The sequence below is a fragment of the Nasonia vitripennis genome, chromosome 1 (genome assembly GCF_009193385.2).
Source record: "Nasonia vitripennis strain AsymCx chromosome 1, Nvit_psr_1.1, whole genome shotgun sequence".
Lineage (NCBI taxonomy): Eukaryota > Metazoa > Arthropoda > Insecta > Hymenoptera > Pteromalidae > Nasonia > Nasonia vitripennis.
The window spans coordinates 1414354-1436068 of record NC_045757.1 but is presented as its reverse complement, the minus strand read 5'-3'; the positions used below and the strand labels follow the sequence as shown (position 1 = coordinate 1436068).

The 21715-nt window shown below is 44.4% G+C and overlaps 3 protein-coding genes across 5 annotated transcripts in view; all 3 read left to right on the top strand.

Annotated features, from left to right (window-relative positions):
- Window positions 1–21715, top strand: part of LOC100122037 (CCR4-NOT transcription complex subunit 6-like) — a 287898-nt gene that overhangs the window by 147236 nt on the left and 118947 nt on the right. The window lies entirely within an intron of this gene.
- On the top strand, window positions 1006–1840 carry LOC107982148. Its single transcript, XM_016989657.2, has 3 exons — window positions 1006–1275; window positions 1494–1619; window positions 1705–1840. The coding sequence occupies exons 1-3, from the start codon at window positions 1096–1098 to the stop codon at window positions 1747–1749; spliced, it is 351 nt and encodes a 116-aa protein (XP_016845146.1). The 5' UTR covers window positions 1006–1095; the 3' UTR covers window positions 1750–1840.
- Window positions 9862–10643, top strand: LOC107982150. Its single transcript, XM_016989662.2, has 3 exons — window positions 9862–10078; window positions 10297–10422; window positions 10508–10643. Exons 1-3 carry the CDS (start codon window positions 9899–9901, stop codon window positions 10550–10552), a joined length of 351 nt encoding a protein of 116 aa, XP_016845151.1. The 5' UTR covers window positions 9862–9898; the 3' UTR covers window positions 10553–10643.

Sequence of the window (21715 nt, the reverse complement as noted above, 5' to 3'; positions counted from 1 at the left end):
GTTATAATCGATTGTGTTGGATGTAGCGCACTTGAGATTAGCACTGTTTTCAGAGATATTATCGATTGTGATTTTTTTTTATTGATAACTGACCGAGAAATATGAAGCACGGTAGAGAACTGGGAATCACTGTCTTTTGTTATCTTTTATTATGAAAGTGCCTTAAGCACATTCGAACTTATTTTTAGCCGTATAGAAATAAATAAATATAGAAATAAAATAGTTAACTATTTCATCGAGCAGTACTCATAGTCTTTGAAGAAATCAAAATAGAATATAAACTTTTGAAAAATATCTCGGGCATCGTTATATAAAAATCCCAATCGATGGCATTGTAGATTGGTTTTAGCTTGATTATCCGTATAGGGAAGTACGGAATTGAATAAGCTCATAAGGAAAAAGATTCATTGATTATACGATTGTTTAGGTCCAGGTTAGCTATGTCGTGAGGATCAGTTCAGTTTGACAGAAGCCCGGCTACAGCAAACATCAAACATAAATTCGGCAATTGTATTCATTTGCATTATATAATCTTCAGAATAATCAAAGAACAATGTGATTCAAATCCACATTTATGTCACGACTACACGTGACTTAAGTAGTGCATAATTTAAGTATACACGGTGTTTAGCTCTCCCGCTGTATGCTCGGATTTTAATCACTAGTATCGTGATATACTATTCGATATCACCGTAGAACATTAGAATAGAATAATACATTGATTTATGGCTAAAACGAAGTATACACATTACAAGTGTAAAATATTATTGAAAAGTGTTTCAGTTATGTTGATTGCACAATAAACATGCCTTCTAAAGGTGATTTACTTAAGAAATCGATAATAAAAGATTAAAAAGTTGTATAATGAATCAACGACTTTTGATTTGACAATGTGTACATTATGCAGAGAATAACAAATTCGGTACTTCCCGACCCTTATCACAAATATACCTGAAATCAAGTTTCTGTATCTTTCCGAAAGTCGATTCAGTCGCCGATAATTGCAGCTAATCAGACACTGCGACTATAAATACGATCCACCAGCTAGTCTCAATCAAGCAGTAGTGCAAACGACTGATTGAGTAAACAAGTAAAATGTTCCCAAAATACTTTTTCGCGCTTTGCGCTCTTGTGTTTTTCGCTGCCGTGGCAGACGCAAGAATAGTACCGCAGGCTGATATAAATTCTCTGGATTTGGAAAATGTTCAACTAGAAGCTTCGGATTCCAAAGTCCAAGAGGAAGTCTTTGATGAGTCCATCGAAGCTCGCAATCCGGTAAGTGCATTAAATATGTCTTGTTAATTTCTTATTTCCATAGATTCTACTGAAGTAAATCAAATAATTATTTGCTATTCAATTAATAGTTATGCTTTAATCAAATTAATCGCGGTCAGTATAGAGCGACATTTTAAATTTTAAATCATGATTGAATTTCAATATCGAAGCATATACGAGGAAATTTTAATAATTTATCTTTCGTCCTCTGTTCGTAGCTTTTGCAAGTAGCTATCAATATCATTAAGGCAGCCTTCAAATGGGCGGCTACCCACTGCATCAAGGAAGCAGCCGAAAACTGCAAACAATACTGGAACCACCCTGGTCAGCTCGTGTCCTGCGCTGTAAGTTGATTTAAGACTTCTGTTAATTCAAAAGTCCATACAAAAATCAATGGTTAACCAACATTTTTCTGTGTGCGCACTTTAGGGAAACTTCTTCAAGGCTAACAAGGGACGCTGTGCTCTCGGATAAAGCGATGCGCCATCTTCACTCACTCGCTACCCGTGCTTTCAGTTGTAAAAAATTTACAGTTTTTAAATAAATTATTCTTTACTGAAATCAATTACAATCGTTTCCACTGATTTATCGCCAGTCATATCCAAACTACCCCTGCTCGCCTACATTTTCCTCCTACAAATCGAAAATAGCAACGATGGCTCAAATCTCGGTACAAACCGCCGCAACCCACATAATTCCGCCACTTCTCGTGAAAGCTCTCCGAGCGAGTAAAACCTGCCGTCCGCCTCGAATCCAAACACAAGCCCTCCGCCGAGCTGCGACGTAGCCTGTGCATACATCGACTGCACACGTAGCACGTGAGAGTGAGCGCAGAGCAGCGTTTACTCAAAGCGCACAGGCCATTAAACGCCGAAGGATCGCCGAACGCAGCAGAAGCAGCGTCTAAATAACAGGAAGCTCGCCGCTGCTGCCGCTGCCGGCCGAAACGAGAGCGACAGTGACGGATTTGCTCGCGTTTCCACTCGGACATGCCTTGCCGGCAGAGCCTCTACTTAATTTCGCATTCAGTGGCGATTGTTGTACATTGGCTTGAGTAATATACGCACGATTAGTCCAATTCTGGGCGCCGCACTTGGCGTATTGAAATTCCTTCAGCCTTATGGGACGTGTTAATTCCTTGACCGCAGCTGCAATGTCGTATTTCTTTGTCACATTTTTAGTTTGCTCCAAAAGCTTATAAAATTGCCAACTAGATATTCTGACAGTGAAACTGGATAATTCGTTGGAAACTGATAGGCCATATCGATGGAGGAGACGCGCTGAATTCGTAAGATGACGGCCGACACCGCTCTCTGATAAGCTCCGCTTTGCGTGAGTCGGATCGAATTTGAATTTTCCTTCGAGTCGGCTCGTTAAAGATAGCGGGCAAAAGATTTTTCCGCATCCGGCGCTCTTGCATTTCAGTCTGACCTACAAACTGAATGGGCAAAAACGTGTGTAATATGACGCACGTAACTAACCGTCAACAATTAAATCCCGATCCACGAATAGCCGCATCTCCGTCCTTTCTCACCGCGCACGCAGAGGGGAGTAGTAAGTAAGCCGGTATGGGGAGACATAACAAATGACGTCATCACTGGCGCATCCTTATCTTATCAATGTAAACAAGTAAAAAGATAAGGTATCATGTTTGTTTATACAAACAAGTAATTAACATTATCTTTATTACATGTAATATAGATAATTTTAATTAATTATTTATGTAAACAAACAATACCTTGACTTAATTATTTATAATGATAAGATAACGATACGTTAGTAATAATGTCATTTGTTGTCTCCACACACCAAGTTAGTAAATAAAAAAAATCATTTCCTACAATATATAATGGTTTTTATTATAAAAACAAAAATTATTTATTTGAATTATCATAAACAATGTAAATCCAATCACACATGTATACACATATGTACACTTACGCGAGCGCGCGCACACACACACACAATCGTGACCACGCTGTGTCGTTCGTATTGTATAATTTTCGAATGTATCGTATCGTCTGCTAACGCACGAGGGACACTAGCTTCTTACACTGCGATCTCTCTCACTCACACGCGGACACTCTTACGCACACGCTCTCTCTCTCTCTCTCTCTCTCTCTCTCTCTCTCTCTCTCTCGCTCACGCACAAGCTTTCCTTTTCTCTCTCTCTCTTACGCACACGCTCTTCCTCTCTCTCTCTCTCTATCTGTCTCTTACGCACTCTCTCTTCCTCTCTCTCTCTCTCTCTTTCTCTTACGCACACTCTCTTCCTCTCTCTCTCTCTTTCTCTTACGCACACTCTCTTCCTCTCTCTCTCTCTCTCTCTCTCTCTCTCTTTTTTCTTACGAACACGCTCTCACACATCACCCCTTACTCTTAATTACTAATCTAGTCGCACACACACACACGTACGGCTAAATATAATTAGTGATAAAACTTACGCGTTCACTATACACTATACACTCACACACAAACACAAAATTTCACGACACGACGTCGACTAGCTCCTCTTCTTCACTCGCTTCTATCTTCACGACGACAGGCTTTTCCATGTCATCTAGGTCATCGGAAGATGCATGCGAGTCAAACTGAAAAAATTCTTCTCCTACATCGATGTCCGCATCGACCTCATCAGCCTCCGCTTTCTAGCCAATTTCTATGGTGGCATCTTCCACGGCCTCCTGCTGCACCCCCACTTACTCCGCTTCCTCCGCTTCCTCCTCCTCTTTTCACGATTTCCATCATAGCAGCATCTCCATTGGTATGCACCTGATGTACGTCGGCATGCACCACCTGTGTAAAGATACACTTAATTAATTTATTATGACAAACATAAAGATATTTACCTTACGAACTAACTAACCTGCTGCTGCTGCACCAACTCCTCAACAACCTCCTCCGTCTCATCCCTCTGCGCTATTTCTACGCTGCAACACCACAGCTCTCTTCTGCTGCACGTTGTACAGCGTCGTGCCCTGCACTCCGTGCAGTATGTCCGGCGTGTGCGTATAGTCATACGCTTCATTACCCGCGCACACAATTCACATACATCGCCGATCTTACGGATGTAGTAGTTGACGGGGCCGACGGAAGGCGAACTTTTTATGTTTTGCAGCGCGCGTTTAACTTCTTCACGCTCCTCATACAGCTCAGCATATGTGTCGCGGTGCTGCTGTATGAGCCGCGACGTACGCTCCAACCGCGATTTTAGGAGAGAGCATTTCTCCTCCAACTGCCTTAAAACAACGCTTTTCACAGACATCTTACTAATAACTACAATCGAATTGGAACTGACGACTGTAGTCCAAACAGTCATCTGTAGGGCCTAGGAGGAGGAGAAGGAGAGACGAAGGAGAAAAATTTAGACTTGCGTTGATTGTTGTTCGATACCGCACGTGTGCTCGTACACCCGATACCCGAACGAGCTGGCTGACACGTTGTGCAGCGAAATGCTCGACGGACACGGGATACTTTTTACGAGCGCGAGAGAGCATAACCTTTGACTCTCAAGTGCTCTTCCCAGGAAGTTGATATTTTTTAGTATCCACTTGTCGCCATGAGTCTTAGCAGGCGATACCTATACAGTGGAGATGAATTAGTGTGACAAAACAACTATACGTGTTTGATACTGCTTGCTGCTCGACGAACACGGGATACTTTTTTACAATTGTGAGAGAGAGCATGATCTTTGACTCTCGACTGTTCTACGCGTGAACTTGATATTTTTAGTATCTACTCGGCGGCAAGAGTCTTTGCAGTCGATACCTATGCGAGGAAAAAATGGATCAGTGTGACAAAACAACGGTTCAGAGTAATCTCAATAGTAATTAACACGTGGATTCTCGGAGCCGTATACTTGATACTGCTTGTGTGAGAATCGCTATGGTCATCGCTTGCACAGGAAGTCGAATGCTATTATATGTGATTTATTTAGTCGCTTGAGATAGAGCATTGATTTTAGCCGCCTTGTATCGTGCGAGAATCGTCGACCGTATCATTTTTTCAGATTGTTATGCATCTTGGACCCGTGAGGCGTAGGTAATATTATACCTATGAATCAGTCGATCCTCTTACCGTGTAAGAGACATTCGAGGAAATTTTGATACTCGCCAATGATAAAGCTGGGGCAAAACTTATCACAGGATGTTATATTTTTTGCGCTTTATACTGTTGCGCGAGTACACATATCCCCCCACTAGCAAGACGTTTTTTATACCATATAAACCCTACGTTGACCTCAAGAGCTCAGTAGTCATGAGAGTAGTTGCATTAAATCAAGAGCTTGCAAGCATGTATAACGTAGCCGAGGAGTCTTTACGCACTGTAGACCTTCGCATCGCGGGCAATTTCAAGCAAATAGTGTTGTTAGACGCAGGTGTACAAGAAGCTGGTGTCTACGCGTGAAACGCATGGTTGCGTGCCAATTATGCCACGAGTTTTCATGTCTTTTACGATGCTGTAGGCCACGGAAAATTGCACAGCTTCATAGACTCATTTTTAAAAAATGCAACTTAGCTGTGCGATGCGCAGCAGTATTTTGTATGCAATAGAATTTTGCGCATTTTCCTGTGTTGACGCGGCTAATGACAGCATTCGAGGAAAATAATGGTAAGTACATTTTTATTGATTGCAATTTTTCTGCACTATATCGCGTTGTCATTAATAAAAATCAAACAGCGCTTGTACTTGGCAACGAGGTAAACGGTGTCACAGCTGATAGCGTCGTCTGCTGTTGCTACAAGCTCTGTTTCATTCACACACGCGCGCGCGCGCATACACACATTCTTAACGCAGTGTCGTCTGCTCTTGCCGTAGAACGCGTCGACTGCTAGTTATGACGCCTAGTGTTTTCAAGTCGTCTGCTTCAGCGCTAGGGATATTAGCTTCTTACATCTGTCATATTATTACATAGCATCCGATGCGTATCTCTCTATCATTACAGTAATAGAACGTATAATTATAAAATCAAAGAATATACATTCGCTATATTCTATGACAGTGAGAATACTTTTTTAAACAACTGTTTTTCTCGCTACACTTCTTGCTTTTTTATTAAAAAATGTGTAATCAAATATCGGTTAATATTTTGTTTTAATTCATTCGACATCAAAGAGATTTTAATATTTATGTGTTGTATGCATCACTACCTTTGAATACATATAACGTTTATTATAAAAAGTAAGCGCTGTATTTTTAACATAAAATTGTTTTACATTTCAGCGTTAGAAAATTTATTATTGGAATATTTATTTATTGGAGGATTGGTCACCGAGCATTTTTTTAACCAGGGAAATCCAAGAGATCGTCAAATTAATGAACGTGAGTATTATGCTGTATTTAAATATACATTTTTCTTGAAATAAAATCTTATTTTTAAGTACCCCAAGGCTTTGAAACAAGATATCATGTGTATCATGTATGTTCGAAGAGCACAAGAAATACGTTGGTTTTTCAATGCTTGTAAAGATGAAAATTCCATACTGTTAGACACTGAAAATTTACCTGAAGTGTTTAATCGCCTGAGACAGAGTTTTTCAGGACCACCAGAAGAATAATTTAAAAATAAGAAAGTGTAAAATAGGGTATTCAAATATTGTGTATTCAATAAATTTTTTCAGAACATAATCACTCTGACGATTCATCTTGTTCTTCTTCTACAACCATTTTAACCTTATCTACAACATCTTCGAACACCAATACTTCTGTAGAATCGCAGGATTACGAGGCCGATGAAAGTGATTTTTCTATTCAAGTTGGTGGAGGGCAAAGAAGAAGAATTGAAAATTCAAGCAGCAATAATGATGATGTGTCTGACTACGAACAAGAGGATAATCAGCCCAGTGAGGAGGATGAGGAGGCGGAGGAGGAGATCAGCGAGGAGGATGAGGAGAGAAGCGAAACAGACGATAATATGAATTATCAAGGAGTTGATGAGGAAAGAGACGAGGATATCCAGCCTCCTGGTAATCGTTTGGATATTTTCCAACAAAATTCGCATTATATATCTAAGTATAAAATAGAAGGTAGACGTATTGTGCTAAAAATAAGATCTCCACCGGAGGATGGTTCTATAAATCCGATAGTTTGGTTGGAATTAGTTATTTGCGATATTTATTCTTATATAATTTCATTATGTAATCCCTGGTAGAAATCGATATCAGTTTAAAGCTATAACATACCACGTATTACTAGAGATAGGCGAAAATAGGTCCATTTTTCGACCACCGATGAAACGCTTTTTCAAACATTCTTTACGCATTTATCGGAGTAAGAATAGAGTCATACCGTATTACAAGGAATTTTCAAGCTTGTAAAAATAGATTTCACTGTCTAAAGGAAAGCACAGGTGATAGCTAGTTGATGGCTACGAAAGTACTAAGCAAAATAAGTCGGGTCAAAAAAGTGAAAAAATAAGAAAATCACGAATATCTTCGTATGTCGTGCTTATATAACTCTAATTGACTGTTAATTGTGTAAACCGTTTGGAAATCGATTAAAATCCGTAAGCCCCTTTTAAAATTAGTGTACGATACATGGACTAATATCAATAAGAAAGATTTAAGGTTATGTTCATTCCAACAAATGCTCAAGAAATAGGCGAAAAAGCGTTTCATCACAAGTTATGACTAGGCTATTTCTCATAGCCATTTCATAGTTTCCAGCCCATTTTAAATATTCGAATTTCTACCAGGGATGAAAACGACATGATTGGTGTCTCCGTTAGAAGTTTAAATTTTGCACGAGGCCCGGGTGGGTTATCTACACGATTAGTAAATAATTTTTTTACAATGATTTATGGAATTTAATAAGCGGATTAGCTCAGAGTAATGAGGATTTTAAAATCCATGAGAGCTTTATTCTAACATTAACACTTGTTAATATACCTAATGGTGATCGAGGTGGAAGTAGAAAGAGGATAAATGTTGATAGCTTATCTCAGAGATCGCTTGTATCTATAAGAAATAACGATAATTTATGCTTGCCAAGAGCTTTAATAGTCGGGGAGGCTTTTATGATGTATAAAAAACCGCTGCCAATTCATTGGCACGTAGCTTCCTCCAACTAAATTTATAGTTCCAATAGATAAAATATTATTTAAATATACAATGTTAATGCTTTTTTAAATATTTTCAATCTCGATTATTTTGCTGAAGGAGCAATTAAAAAATAATACAAAATATTGTGGATCTGAATAAGTTGGAATTGAGTACAGGGAAACGACAAAAGAAAAGTTTTATTTATATTTCAATTGTATTATTAATATTTTACAATATGTCAATGTTTGTGATTAATATGTTGCGTCAAATATCTCTTAGACGTAAATTTTCGATCACAAATGGTACAAACTGAACCACAAGTAGCAACGTGCCGTTTCATTCATCCACTCCTTACATATTTTTTACACTTTTCGCACCTCATCCTTTTAGAAGACTGCACATCTTGCTCGAGTTTATATAGATTATGCACTTGTGTACCACATGTTCTGCATGTTTGTTTCTCATTGTAATGAAACTTTATGTGACGACTCAAATTGCTTTTTTTCCGCGAAATTGATGTGTTTCTTATTTCAAAAACCCAACGACTCATTCCCATTCCTCTTTAATTATACATAATCATATTGATAAACTTTCAATAATAAAACTAGTGTATTATGTATAACAAAGATTATAAACAAAAGAGAAATGTATATTTTATTATTTTTCTAATAAAAAAAAACAAGTGAATGTCTTGAGACTTTATTTTTTTACTCTACACCACTTCTTTTAGAACGTTGATTCACCATTTGCATTATTCATACACAGTGTCGTATATCAGAACTCCGAATACCAAATCAATCAAATTATCAGGTTCCAAATCTTGTGGATCTGAAACGGATGAAATCGTCGAAAAAGTTTAAAATTGTAATTCAAAAATTTTAAATGTATCGTTTTAATAATGGCGATTAATAATATATGGCGATGGCGACTATAATTAATATATGGCGATGGCGCCACCCGAAAGTAAGCCGCCTGACAAGCATTATATAATCTTTTGCATTATATAATCTTCAGAATAATCAAAGAACAATGTGATTCAAATCCACATTTATGTCACGACTACACGTGACTGAAGTAGTGCATAATTTAAGTATACTCGGTGTTTAGCTCTCCCGCTGTATGCTCGGATTTTAATCACTAGTATCGTGATATACTATTCGATATCACCGTAGAACATTTGAATAGAATAATACATTGATTTATGGTTAAAACGAAGTATACACATTACAAGTGTAAAATATTATTGAAAAGTGTTTCAGTTATGTTGATTGCACAATAAACATGCATTCTAAAGGTGATTTACTTAAGAAATCGATAATAAAAGATTAAAAAGTTGTATAATGAATAAATAAATAATTAATGAGTTGTATAATTGACTTTTGATTTGACAATGTGTGAATAACAAATTCGGTACTTCCCGACCCTTATCACAAATATACCTGAAATCAAGTTTCTGTATCTTTCCGAAAGTCGATTCAGTCGTCGATAATTGCAGCTAATCAGACACTGCGACTATAAATACGATCCACCAGCCAGTCTCAATCAAGCAGTAGTGCAAACGACTGATCGAGTAAACCAGTAAAATGTTCCCAAAATACTTTTTCGCGCTTTGCGCTCTTGTGTTTTTCGCTGCCGTGGCAGACGCAAGAATAGTACCGCAGGCTGATATAAATTCTCTGGATTTGGAAAATGTTCAACTAGAAGCTTCGGATTCCAAAGTCCAAGAGGAAGTCTTTGATGAGTCCATCGAAGCTCGCAATCCGGTAAGTGCATTAAATATGTCTTGTTAATTTCTTATTTCCATAGATTCTACTGAAGTAAATCGAATAATTATTTGCTATTCAATTAATAGTTATGCTTTAATCAAATTGATCGCGGTCAGTATCGAGCGACATTTTAAATTTTAAATCATGATTGAATTTCAATATCGAAGCATATACGAGGAAATTTTAATAATTTATCTTTCGTCCTCTGTTCGTAGCTTTTGCAAGTAGCCATCAATATCATTAAGGCAGCCTTCAAATGGGCGGCTACCCATTGCATCAAGGAAGCAGCCGAAAACTGCAAACAATACTGGAACCACCCTGGTCAGCTCGTGTCCTGCGCTGTAAGTTGATTTAAGACTTCTGTTAATTCAAAAGTCCATAAAAAAAGCAATGGTTAACCAACATTTTTCTGTATGCGCACTTTAGGGAAACTTCTTCAAGGCTAACAAGGGACGCTGTGCTCTCGGATAAAGCGATGCGCCATCTTCCCTCACTCACTACCCGTGCTTTCAGTTGTAAAAAATTTACAGTTTTTAAATAAATTATTCTTTACTGAAATCAATTACAATCGTTTCCACTGATTTATCGCCAGTCATATCTAAACTACCCCTGCTCGCCTACATTTTCCTCCTACAAATCGAAAATAGCAACGATGGCTCAAATCTCGGTACAAACCGCCGCAACCCACATAATTCCACCACTTCTCGTGAAAGCTCTCCGAGCGAGTCAAACCTGCCGTCCGCCTCGAATCCAAACACAAGTCCTCCGCCGAGCTGCGACGTAGCCTGTGCATACATCGACTGCACACGTAGCTCGTGAGAGTGAGCGCAGAGCAGCGTTTACTCGAAGCGCACAGGCCATTAAACGCCGAAGGATCGCCGAACGCAGCAGAAGCAGCGTCTAAATAACAGGAAGCTCGCCGCTGCTGCCGGCCGAAACGAGAGCGACAGTGACGGATTTGCTCGCGTTTCCACTCGGACGTGCCTTGCCGGCAGAGCCTCTACTTAATTGCGCATTCAGTGGCGATTGTTGTACATTGGCTTGAGTAATATACGCGCGATTAGTCCGATTCTGGGCGCCGCACTTGGCGTATTGAAATTCCTTCAGCCTTATGGGACGTGTTAATTCCTTGACCGCAGCTGCAATGTCGTATTTCTTTGTCACATTTTTAGTTTGCTCCAAAAGCTTATAAAATTGCCAACTAGATATTCTGACAGTGAAACTGGATAATTCGTTGGAAACTGATAGGCCATATCGATGGAGGAGACAAATCGAGGGAGTGAAGATTTCATTAGCTTCGACGCACCACGACAGATGCATATCGGCTGCTTGTCGATATGTCCGTAGTTCTTCCCTCGAAATCGAGTTGGAATTCACGAGACACGATAATAGTATCACCCAGACGTAGACGCGCTGAATTCGTAAGATGACGGCCGACACCGCTCTCTGATAAGCTCCGCTTTGCGTGAGTCGGATCGAATTTGAATTTTCCTTCGAGTCGGTTCGTTAATGATAGCGGGCAAAAGATTTTTCCGCATCCGGCGCTCTTGCATTTCAGTCTGACCTACAAACTGAATGGGCAAAAACGTGTGTAATATGACGCACGTAGCTAACCGTCAACAATTAAATCCCGATCCACGACTAGCCGCATCTCCGTCCTTTCTCACCGCGCACGCAGAGGGGCAAACGAAGAAAAAGCAGACCGAAGCAACAACTGTTCTAACGGTACATCAGTCGTCGAGGATCTGTCCTCTCGCGGCCTTACGGTTAATATTTCCATAAATATTTGAGATCTGTCTCCAATTAAAGTCGCACTTGGCTAAATCCGTGTAGAGCGAGGTACGCGCGCAGGCACCGCTGCTTTGTAATCGGAATAACAGAGAGCAGCCAGCGCGCGCCGTCTTTTTCCCACCGGAGAGAGGATTAACCTCGCGACAAAATGATCCCTGACTGAGGCAGTAGTGGCAGCCGCTCGCTCGCGCCCAATTACGGACTTTTGTAATTGTTTCCACGAGCGCTGCTGCTGCTGCAGCAGTCGACGCGTCTGCATAAGTCAATTATAAAGCGCGCGAGCGAGTCGGCCGCTCCGTTATGCGCTGCTCTTTTTCTCCTTCTCCTTAGGCGCTGTCTGCTACGTGTATGGTCTGTGTGGCTTCATGTCGACGATACTTCCGAGGATGGGTATATGGGTATATCTGAATACGGTTTCTCTTAGATCTCGCGCGTAATGGGCTTGCGCCAATCCTCGCGATTATTGGCGTTTATTCTTTCGCTGGATTCGCTTATCGTAATGGACGTAGATTTTTATCCACTTATATGTCTTACAAGAGTTCGCGCTGTTGTCGTTTTAAAGTCCACGAAACGATTTCACCATTTGAAATTACTGACAAAAGATAACAATGTTATTTGGTAATGAAAGAATTAGACATCGAGGTTATTAAAATAAAAAGCTAAAGAGCATCCTTAAAAACCGCATAAACTGGGCGCCAACAGCGACGCCTCATCTCCGTTATAGCGGGAGCATTACCTCGGTCTCTTATCTCTCTCTCTCTCTCTCTCTCTCTCTCTCTCTCTCTCTCTCTCTCTCTCTCTCTCCTCGAAACGCCGCGCGCGACCTACAGCGTAGTCTCGCACGCAAGCCTCTGCACGTGTGCACACATAATGCGTTGCGCGCGCGCGCGCGTGAAGCGACGAAAGGTTAAATGGAGGCTTCGAAGCCACGCGAAGGGGGGAAAGGTGCCGGTTTCGGAGGTTGCACGTGCGCGTATCTGTATAGCGGTGATGGAGCCACGCGAGAGACACAGAGTTCAAGAGGTTTCTGCGACGCGCTTTTTTTATCTCCCGGAATGCTCGAGCGGATTGTAGGTTAATTAGGATTGATGGTCGACTTTTGGAGGACGCTAGACGCCAGCTCGTGTATGACGGCCTCGGTGCGAATCGCTCGAATATTCGGGAGCGAGGTATTTTTAACGGACTGTTCGCAAGAGACTATGTTTAATTAGACGGTGTGCTTGGCATTTTCTTCGAGGGAATATAATGCAGTTTACAGTTTTACTCGAAAAGTCAAATAAACATTTGCAACGGATTCACGAGCCACGGCTCGAAACGAGAGCCATCGGCTGCGCAGTTTCGCTCTCCCGCGGCCATTAGTTTTCTCCCGTTATTTCGCGGTCCGTGTTAATTCGCTAATTGTGCCGTCGAAATTGTTGCTAATGGCCGCGCAGAGGTGAATCTCCATCCGGTTTCTGTTGCATAGCTACTGTCATATCTGGAATTGCCGGCGCAGCGTGTACAAGCTCGTTTGGCCCTGGGGGAATCGTTTTAAGGGGATATCTCCTATTGCCAGAACTATCTTACCGACCGAGCCATATGGCGCCTCCTAATTAGAAATATGCCGTCATTCGGGCTTCGCCGCAAACAAAACGAACGTTAATAATTTATTTCATTCAAATTCCATACACCAGGCTGGTTTTCCTAATTTAAGCAGAGGTGTTTCGATTCGCGCGTTATGTCCCGCGCGACAATTTTAACAGATCAAACGAATTCTCGTTAGTCGCGTGTTAATGCCGCCAGCGCAAGCACGTTAGGCTGTGCTTCTCCGCTATACGGCAATGTTCCCGCGAAAATTATGAATTTTCGAGCTTGCATTCCTGCAGCTGCTGGCGCTCGCGCGCGCAAAACGATCAAGTCCATTATCGAGCCGGGGAAACGCGTTGTAAGTGCTCCTCTGTGTGTGAGAGTACGTGTGCGAATAGAGCAGCGAGCAGCACGAAATTGGCGAAATTGATAGAGGGTGGAATAGATAGGGAACGGCAGCACTGCCCACTATGTTGAGCCGTTTTGGGGGTATCATTTGCCGCATAGCGATCATTCCTTTGTGCGGTATGTCTGCTCGGAAATGTGACAATTCCCTGTATTTTGGAGGGCTCTCTTTTTTTATATTATTGACACAGCTATTAATTTTTGCATGCATTTTTCTGTTTCAGGTATGTACACGAAAAATGCGCCAACCCCTAGAAAGTTCGCGAGGATAGGTTCGTCCGTAGGTGAGTCGCATGAAATAACAATGAACGTTCGACAACAAACAAAAATCCGCAAATTCTTCCTAATGTCGCGTGTTGGTTCGCTATTCCGTTCATTTAATTATCCACTGAGCTGGTCGTAATTGGCAAGTTTGCTCGTTAGAGCCGTGCAGATGTTAGCTCAGGCCCTTAAATTCTGCAGCAGCCTCAATCCATCCAGGTCTTCAGCCCCTTTCCAGCTTTTAAACTTGGATGAGCTGACGCGCGTGCAGGTGGCGCTGCTGTTCGGCGTCGCCTTCCAACTTTTCTTCCCGTCGAGCAATTAATAAATTAAGTTTGCCCGAATTCGCGTGCGCGACTCGTCGATTCGTCGGAGGAGGCTGCAGGCACACAGCAGCAGCTGTAGTTGATTCCGTGTCAATGTTGCCGCCCCTCGTTTTGGAACTTTGCGAAAATACTTTGGGTTATGGCTGTACGAGGTCCTGAGAGAAACTTAGTTTATGGCCTTGAGTAAATAGATGCCGGTGTGCTTACGTTCTAGTTTTCGAAATGTGGAGCTTGATGAAGTCTACCCGAAATATATGAGACTCAGTTTATCGTGACGACTGAGACGAAGTTTGGCTTGACTTTGCTTCTGTGCACGAGAAGCAAATCAACGTTATGGCCCTCATCGAATCCGTTCGAAGCGCAAATCCGTTAATTGAATTTCAAAAGCGCAACTGTTTACTCCCCTGTGAGAAAAGCTGACTATACGACGCAAAAAGCCATTTAGATCACTTTAAAACTCGGCTATTTCATTTCATTCAGACGACGACGGCGATAACGAACTGCATCAGCCTCGAGAAGTCCGCAAACGCACGGTTTCGCCTAGCCGTCTCCGAGAGTTACAAGCGGCTCTCTCGCGGCAGTGCAGCTGCAATAAAAGCGCGCTTTCTTTTCTTTACGACGTCGCGCTGTCTTCGCGCGGCGGCAACAACGGATCTGAAGTGGCGGCGCGTCGGAAAAGCCTCGACACCACGGCGGACCGAGAATCGCAGCTCTCGCGGACTCTCCTCTCTCTCTTTATTAATTGCCATCGTTAAGAGCGTTTATAGCTGTCCCGCCAGATTCCCGTTCTTTTCTCAGATCATAAGCGCGCGGCCTCCTGTTCATTCCGTTCCGTGGTCTGTTTTACCGATGGAATGAATTCCGCAAACTCACGTAGAGCACACACAGGTGCGTCCTTCCACTGTACGCAGTGTCAATCTCGTGAATAATACCAGTTATTAGGCGAGCAAGAAAAGTAATTTTTTATCGTTTCATTAGAGCGCCTGGATCCCCTCGAGAATTGAAGGTTAGGTTTACCCGAGCCAGATATATGGAAATTCCGGTGATGACGCTTTTTACGCGGGGATAATTATAAGCCACAACGAGGCTCGACTAGCATCGAAGTAATAAACTGCTGGAACAAAGTATCTAAGCCTCTCGTCTCGCTGTTGTCGGTAAGGTAGGAACAGATGAGCGTATGGCTAAGCGACAAAAATTCATCTCTGTCGCCCGTAAAGTGCCGTTTACGTCTCGCCGGTCGACCCGCCGGTATTTAGACTCTCTTTCCCTCTCCCGCAATGAATTACACTGCGCGAGCAAATTAGAAGAATTAAAATTACAGAATTTTTCTTCCGCTGCCATTCCTTTTACGAAGCTGCTGCTACTGCTGCAGGGGAATGCTGCCTCGTCAAAGGCCACGGACACACAAAGTTACTTTTGGCGCGTACCTGCATCGTAAAGTCGGCAGGAGAATGCCTATTAACTCTCGCGTAGAAAGTATAAACGCGTATAACTCTTCGGGGCTGATGAATTGGGTAAGGAGACGGTCGCGGCGATAAAAGCTGGCTTCGCCTCTCCTTCTCTGGTCACTCCCGTAATTGAAACATAATGTTTGCGGCCTGTAACGGATAAGAAACCAGCTACCAAACGCATCTCTCTCTCTCTCTCTCTCTCTCTCTCTCTCTCTCTCTCTCTCTCTCTCTCTCTTGGTATATTCATAGAAGCGAAAGTCGCCTCGGAAAAATGCCAATTAATAACCGCAGCAGCGATTACTCGCTCGCCCCCGAGGTATTCGTTTTTGTCGTCGAGTGGAGAGCCTATCGAGGCATAGCTCCGCGCGACGCGAATTCCCCGCGAGTGTCGGCGGGCCGCTGCTGCACTCGAGAGCGATTATGACCTTAATCTCTCTCGCGCGGCTGCCGCTCGGCGGTGCAGGCTGTTTCTCCGACTCTATCTTTCAGAGGGGAATTATTGCGCGGCGAAGGAAGGTGGAAGCCGCCGTTGAAAAAGGATCGAGCCAACGCGTCGGGGACGTGAAACATGTCTCGAGGAGGAGCCTCGCTCGCGCGCGAGGGAAGCCGCGATGGTATGTAGGTAATTAGTCTAGACTCTCCACGGTCTTCTCTCTCTCTCTCTCTCTCTCTCTCTCTCTCTCTCTCTCTCTCTCTCTCTCTCTCTCACTTGGTCGTTCTCTAACAGGCCTAAGAATCGTCTGGCAAGTTGCCGACGAGCGCCGCGCACACGTACGCGCGCCGTGTGTACACGAGAGCATAGCGCCATTCTTCTCTCTTTTCTTTCTCATGCCCACAGTGCTACCTTCCGCGCGCTTCTCCTCTTCTTCTTCTTCTTGCGCAGCAGCGCGGGCTTGTTGTTTCTCTTGGTCTTCGCGGCCGTAGCTTCTCCTCCTCTTCTTCTTTCGCTGCGCCGCTACTACTTTACTCGCTGCCGCGCGCGACTACTGCGGGCGTTTCGCGATTTCTTCGTTTATTCCTTTGTCTCCGAGCTTGTTCGCGGACTGCGTTCTGTCGGCAGCGAAGTATTTTTTCGTCCACGAGGAAAGATCCAAACAATCCCAAAACGCTTGAGCTTGTTTTCACGCCGTCTAGGTACATTCTTCCTCTTCCTTGTTTGCGATAACCTCGAGCAGCGTCGCAACTCGGGGGTAATCCTTCGGGGCTCGCGAGCGAAGCTGCTGGTTATACATAACACGTAACTCGTGAGGATCTGTCGACGCCGAGACTTACGCGGTGATCCGAGATTGGCCTTCGTTATACATCCCGAATCCGTGGAGACGCTCACACGCCTAAGATTTTCAATTTTTCGCGCGGCTTTTTCGATGCTCCGTTGCGAGATCAGGGGGAAAACAGAGCAGAACTAATAAACACACGGCGTCGATGCTGCCTCGGGCTACTCACCCGCGGAAATCAAACTTCAGTCGTAACTTATGCATCAGCAGCAGCAGCGCAAGCTGGAAATTATGCATCGACGCACGAAATCCCCAGCGGTTGGAGAAACTCGCGCGGCCGCGTGCACGAGAGCGAGAAGAGGAAGCGGAGAAAGTGGCATGAAAACAAAGGCGCCGAGAGGGATGTCGGGGAACAAAGAGAAATTGCGGGAAGAAAAGGAACGGGAAGTCGGAATGATAGGGATTGAGCGGAGGAGGAGGAGGTATATGATTGTAAAAGCGACGGCCAAACGAGAGTGGCAAAGTCGAGCTGAAAAGAATTGGAGAAAAGTGCACTTGGATAATACAGCGCAGGTGGAAGCTACAGGACGGCTGCGGAAATTCAATTAGGTCCGCGCGCGGAGCTGGGCCACTTTCATTCTAGGAATTCGTGCGCAAGCTCCCTGTGTTAGAACTCATGCAAATTATTTACGAGGAGAAAAAAAAAGGCAAAAGAGGAGAGAAGAGCTACAAGCGGCTCGAGGGCGAGAAAATGACCGAGAATATAAAGACGGATATCCAGCTCTCGCCGGGATATAGATTCGGCTGCATTCTCGGAGTTTCCAATCGCTTGCGCAGCTCTCTCTCTCCCCAACTCCCCGGGCAAGTTTATGAGCCCGATCGTGCCGCTCAGCGGCTCGGAATATCTGCGGGGAAATAGACATATTTACGCTTAACTCCCGACGACTGCTACCATAGCGCAGTAGCGATATCCATCGGGCTCGATCCGTTCTCTCCTCTCCAGCTCTCCCTCTGCATCTGGTCCTTCGCCTAGTAAGTGATACACTCTTCCCTGGAACTTGACGTGCGCCGCTGTCAATTGCAAGCTTCCCTGAATGCAACTTCGGACCACGTCGTATTCCATAGCCGCGCGATGTTTGGAGATGCGGAGCTTGTGTTGTTGAAGGACTCCTCTCCCTGCTGGAATTTCTCCTACTGCATCGCTGTGTGTGTGTGTGTGTGTGTATGTGTCAACGAACGTGTTATTGAAGACCGCGAGGTACTTTTCCCTCGCAAGCTTCCAAAGTCCGTATCTCGGCTTCGATTAAGCCAGCTACGCGTACACAGGGAAAGTAACTACAAGGGAAGCTACGCCAAATTGCTCAATAGCTCAATGATTAGCCTGTCACCGTAATTCCCGATTCTCCGCGCTCGCTTATATATTTGTACGCGCGGAGCCACTTGTTATCGGCTCTCGCGCACAATTATCACCCGTAAACCAACGGCAATTAACTGCGCGCGCTCCGCGAAGCAGAAGGAGAAGAAGAGCGAGTGGCGTGCCTAAGATTATCTCGGAGAGAGAGAGGAGGTTGTACGTAAATATGCCCGTCGTACACTCTCGGCGGCGCGCGCGATACGCCGATTTCGACTAATGAATATGCATCGCCATATTTTCGCGCCGACTGCTTTACGCGTCCCGGGATGTAGGGCCGGAAAGGAGAAAACGCTATAAGAAGGTGTCTCTCTCCCTCTCACTGTATACGTATACGTACGAGCACACTCCTAATCCCAGATAAAGCCGACCCAGAAAGAAGGAGGCGCTGGGAGAGGTATGCATCCGAGAGAGGGCATAAGATTACTTCGGCACTACTGCTACCGCCGTCGCCGCTCTTGGCTTCTTCCCTCCCCTACTCTGCCTACTTTATGATCCTCTATTCTTCTCGTTCTTTACAGCGCGGCGCGCCAAGTGTGTGTGTGAGAACCTTAGGTGTGCATCAGCGCCAATGGAACTCGGCCGGATATACATCTTGGCTCCGAGTATAAGGCCTATGCAACAATCGATGAAGGATAACGCGTTGCATTATTCTCGATGTTTTCCGAAAATCGTCTGTATTTCGAAAGCGCAAGTAGGTCACGAGCCAAAAAATCTAAGGGATGTTTCACCGGACTCTCGCGTGTTTTTCTGTCCGAGGAACGTCGTTCCTCATGAATTTTCCACTGGCGCACGCATCAACCGGGACATCCATTGCCGCCGAGTTTCCCGCAAACGAACATCTCGCGAAGCGCGGCTAATAAGGAGCCGCGGCGGTCTCATCCTCCGTATACATCTCAATCTCATCTCCGTGCGTGGAATACACGCCGCACAACAATTCCGCATTCAGCTCGCTGCTCCGATTCGGTGCGCCCCCGAGGCTATTCCCTCTCTATGATAATGCCCTTATTAGCTCGGCAAGATAGCGGCGACGAAACGGACTGCAGAGCATCCACTGCAGCAGCGTCTATTCAATCAAGAGGCCTGCGGGCAGCTTCTTCGTTATTATCGATAACGACGACGACGAGGCGGCCGGTAGCCAGGACCGTCCGCTGAAATAATTAACGGTTCCGCGAAGTAGTCCGAGGCGCGGCTCTCATAAAGCCGTCTGTTTGATGCACCTCGCGCGCCAGGTAATTAGCTCGGTGACGTGGGCGGTGGTGAATCATCGAATTCAGAGGGTGTACCGAACGGATTTTCACGAAGCTGACCTCAACCGCGTTGACTGGCTTTCAATTAAGAGAGCAGATTGGCCGGCCATATGGCTCGTAAATTAGCGGCTAATTGTAAAACCGATAGATTTACGGCGAAAGAGTGGACAGCAGAACGTTTGGAATGCCGATTGAATTTCCTTGAGGAAAACGCTGAAAAGTACAAGTTGAAAGGAGAGAGAAGGTCGGGTCATTTCTGGGCGAATCTCATTTTCCTCCCGGTCACTTCCTCCTCCACCTCTCGCGCGCAGTCAGCTCTCGCTTTATTTTCCTCCCCGGGCTCTTGTTTGGCCAAGAATTGCTTCACAGCGAATCGATTTAATGGCAAGGCACCGAACTTCCTTTCAATCTCACTGCCGGCGATACACATTGCACAGTCGCACGACTACGCCGGCGCCGCTGTCTTGCCCTAAGCAACGCGACTCGTGTATTTGCAGGAGCGATGTTGCGCAATTTGCAGAGCAGAAAGGGAGCGGAAGAAGTCGAGCGCGAGCTTGCCGTACACTTGTAATACCCTTTTTGCCGCCGCCAAGCTCGACACGCCGGGATCCGGGAGTAATGAAGAATCCTGTCGACCGTGCAGTAATCATCTGCTCTATCTCTCTCTCCCTCTCGCGCGCTCGATACCTCGGCGAGAGAAAATTTGTTTTAACGCTGTATTTGCTTTACACAGCCAGCGAGTGCCATAATTACAGCAGTTTCCAAAAGTGCTGAGTTTCTTCGCTACGAAATTCAATTAACGTTTCGGTGATTGGTCGACTGCGCGCGCGCGGGGCCGAATTTTAATTACACGTCGAGCTTTGAAATGAATTGAATTTCCGGCAACGAGTGCCGGAAGCTGAGCATTGTGACCGGCTTCGTTAACGGAAAATTTTATTCGATACCGGACCAGCGAGGAAAAAATTCCATCGAAAACACTCGGATCCGAATTGTCGAACGGCTAAAAGGGCGAGCCCCTGCGCTAGCTCGACTGTTCGTCGGCGGGGTCGGTAATGCATCATCATTCGACATCGGGCAGGCGCGCGCGCGCAATAATTCACGAGCTCCGTTACTCTATTTCGCGGGCAGGTTAATAATTAACGAGATGTCGATCAAATCCACCGATGCCGCGCTCTCCCGCCATTTCCATTATCCCTTTTTACGCTCCCTCGCTGCTGCGCGCCGATTCGAAAAGGGCTTATACCCAGTCCGGAAATTATTTCCATCTCGGACCCTTGTTCAGGCACTGGCCGCACGAGCTTTTTATCAACTTTCATGCCGTATTCTCCGATCGGACTTTCGTTCGAATGCGCTTATAACGATTTACATTCCAAAGTGATTCTAATAGCTCCGATGCACTTTCGAATGATTAAATCTCCGATCAGAATTCGAAAGTTAACCGATAGATGAGAGATACAGCGAGAGTAACTTTTTGCGGTTAAAGTACTTACTGCCGTCGGTAGAAAGGATCTGTAGCTGCTGCTGTGTTCACGCTCCGTAGATGCTATCGCTGCTACAAATTACAAGCTCGCAATTAAATTTTTATGAATTTCCAGAAAGGCGAAATGAAAATTTATTAATCAATGCCGCGCGAGTAATGAATTACAGTAAACCCATAAATTAAGATCCGGTAATTTCTCCGCGGACCATTATATACGAGCTCATCGTCGACGCTGTGTTTGTAATGGCTAGTTTCAGACGCTCCATCCGTGAAATAGTTTTCAATCGCGCCGTTACAACCGCGTAAACGTCGAACAGACGCCAAAGTTTATTGCAAAGAGTGCATTGTAATTCCGCACGTACCGGCCGGCGGGAGACTGGTGAAAAAGCGGGGAAAAAATGAGTACATTCGCTCAGTGTCATCTCCGATCAGCCATGAGCTCGATGCAGCGCAGTGCGCACCGCAAGGCGGCCACGTCT

Excerpts from the sequence above, each read along its gene's own strand:
- LOC107982148 (XM_016989657.2), top strand. The coding sequence starts at position 1,096 with ATGTTCCCAAAATACTTTTTCGCGCTTTGCGCTCTTGTGTTTTTCGCT. Across the intron at positions 1,276-1,493 it reads CCATCGAAGCTCGCAATCCG|CTTTTGCAAGTAGCTATCAA; the intron begins GTAAGTGCATTA and ends CTCTGTTCGTAG. Across the intron at positions 1,620-1,704 it reads GTCAGCTCGTGTCCTGCGCT|GGAAACTTCTTCAAGGCTAA; the intron begins GTAAGTTGATTT and ends TGCGCACTTTAG.
- LOC107982150 (XM_016989662.2), top strand. The coding sequence starts at position 9,899 with ATGTTCCCAAAATACTTTTTCGCGCTTTGCGCTCTTGTGTTTTTCGCT. Across the intron at positions 10,079-10,296 it reads CCATCGAAGCTCGCAATCCG|CTTTTGCAAGTAGCCATCAA; the intron begins GTAAGTGCATTA and ends CTCTGTTCGTAG. Across the intron at positions 10,423-10,507 it reads GTCAGCTCGTGTCCTGCGCT|GGAAACTTCTTCAAGGCTAA; the intron begins GTAAGTTGATTT and ends TGCGCACTTTAG.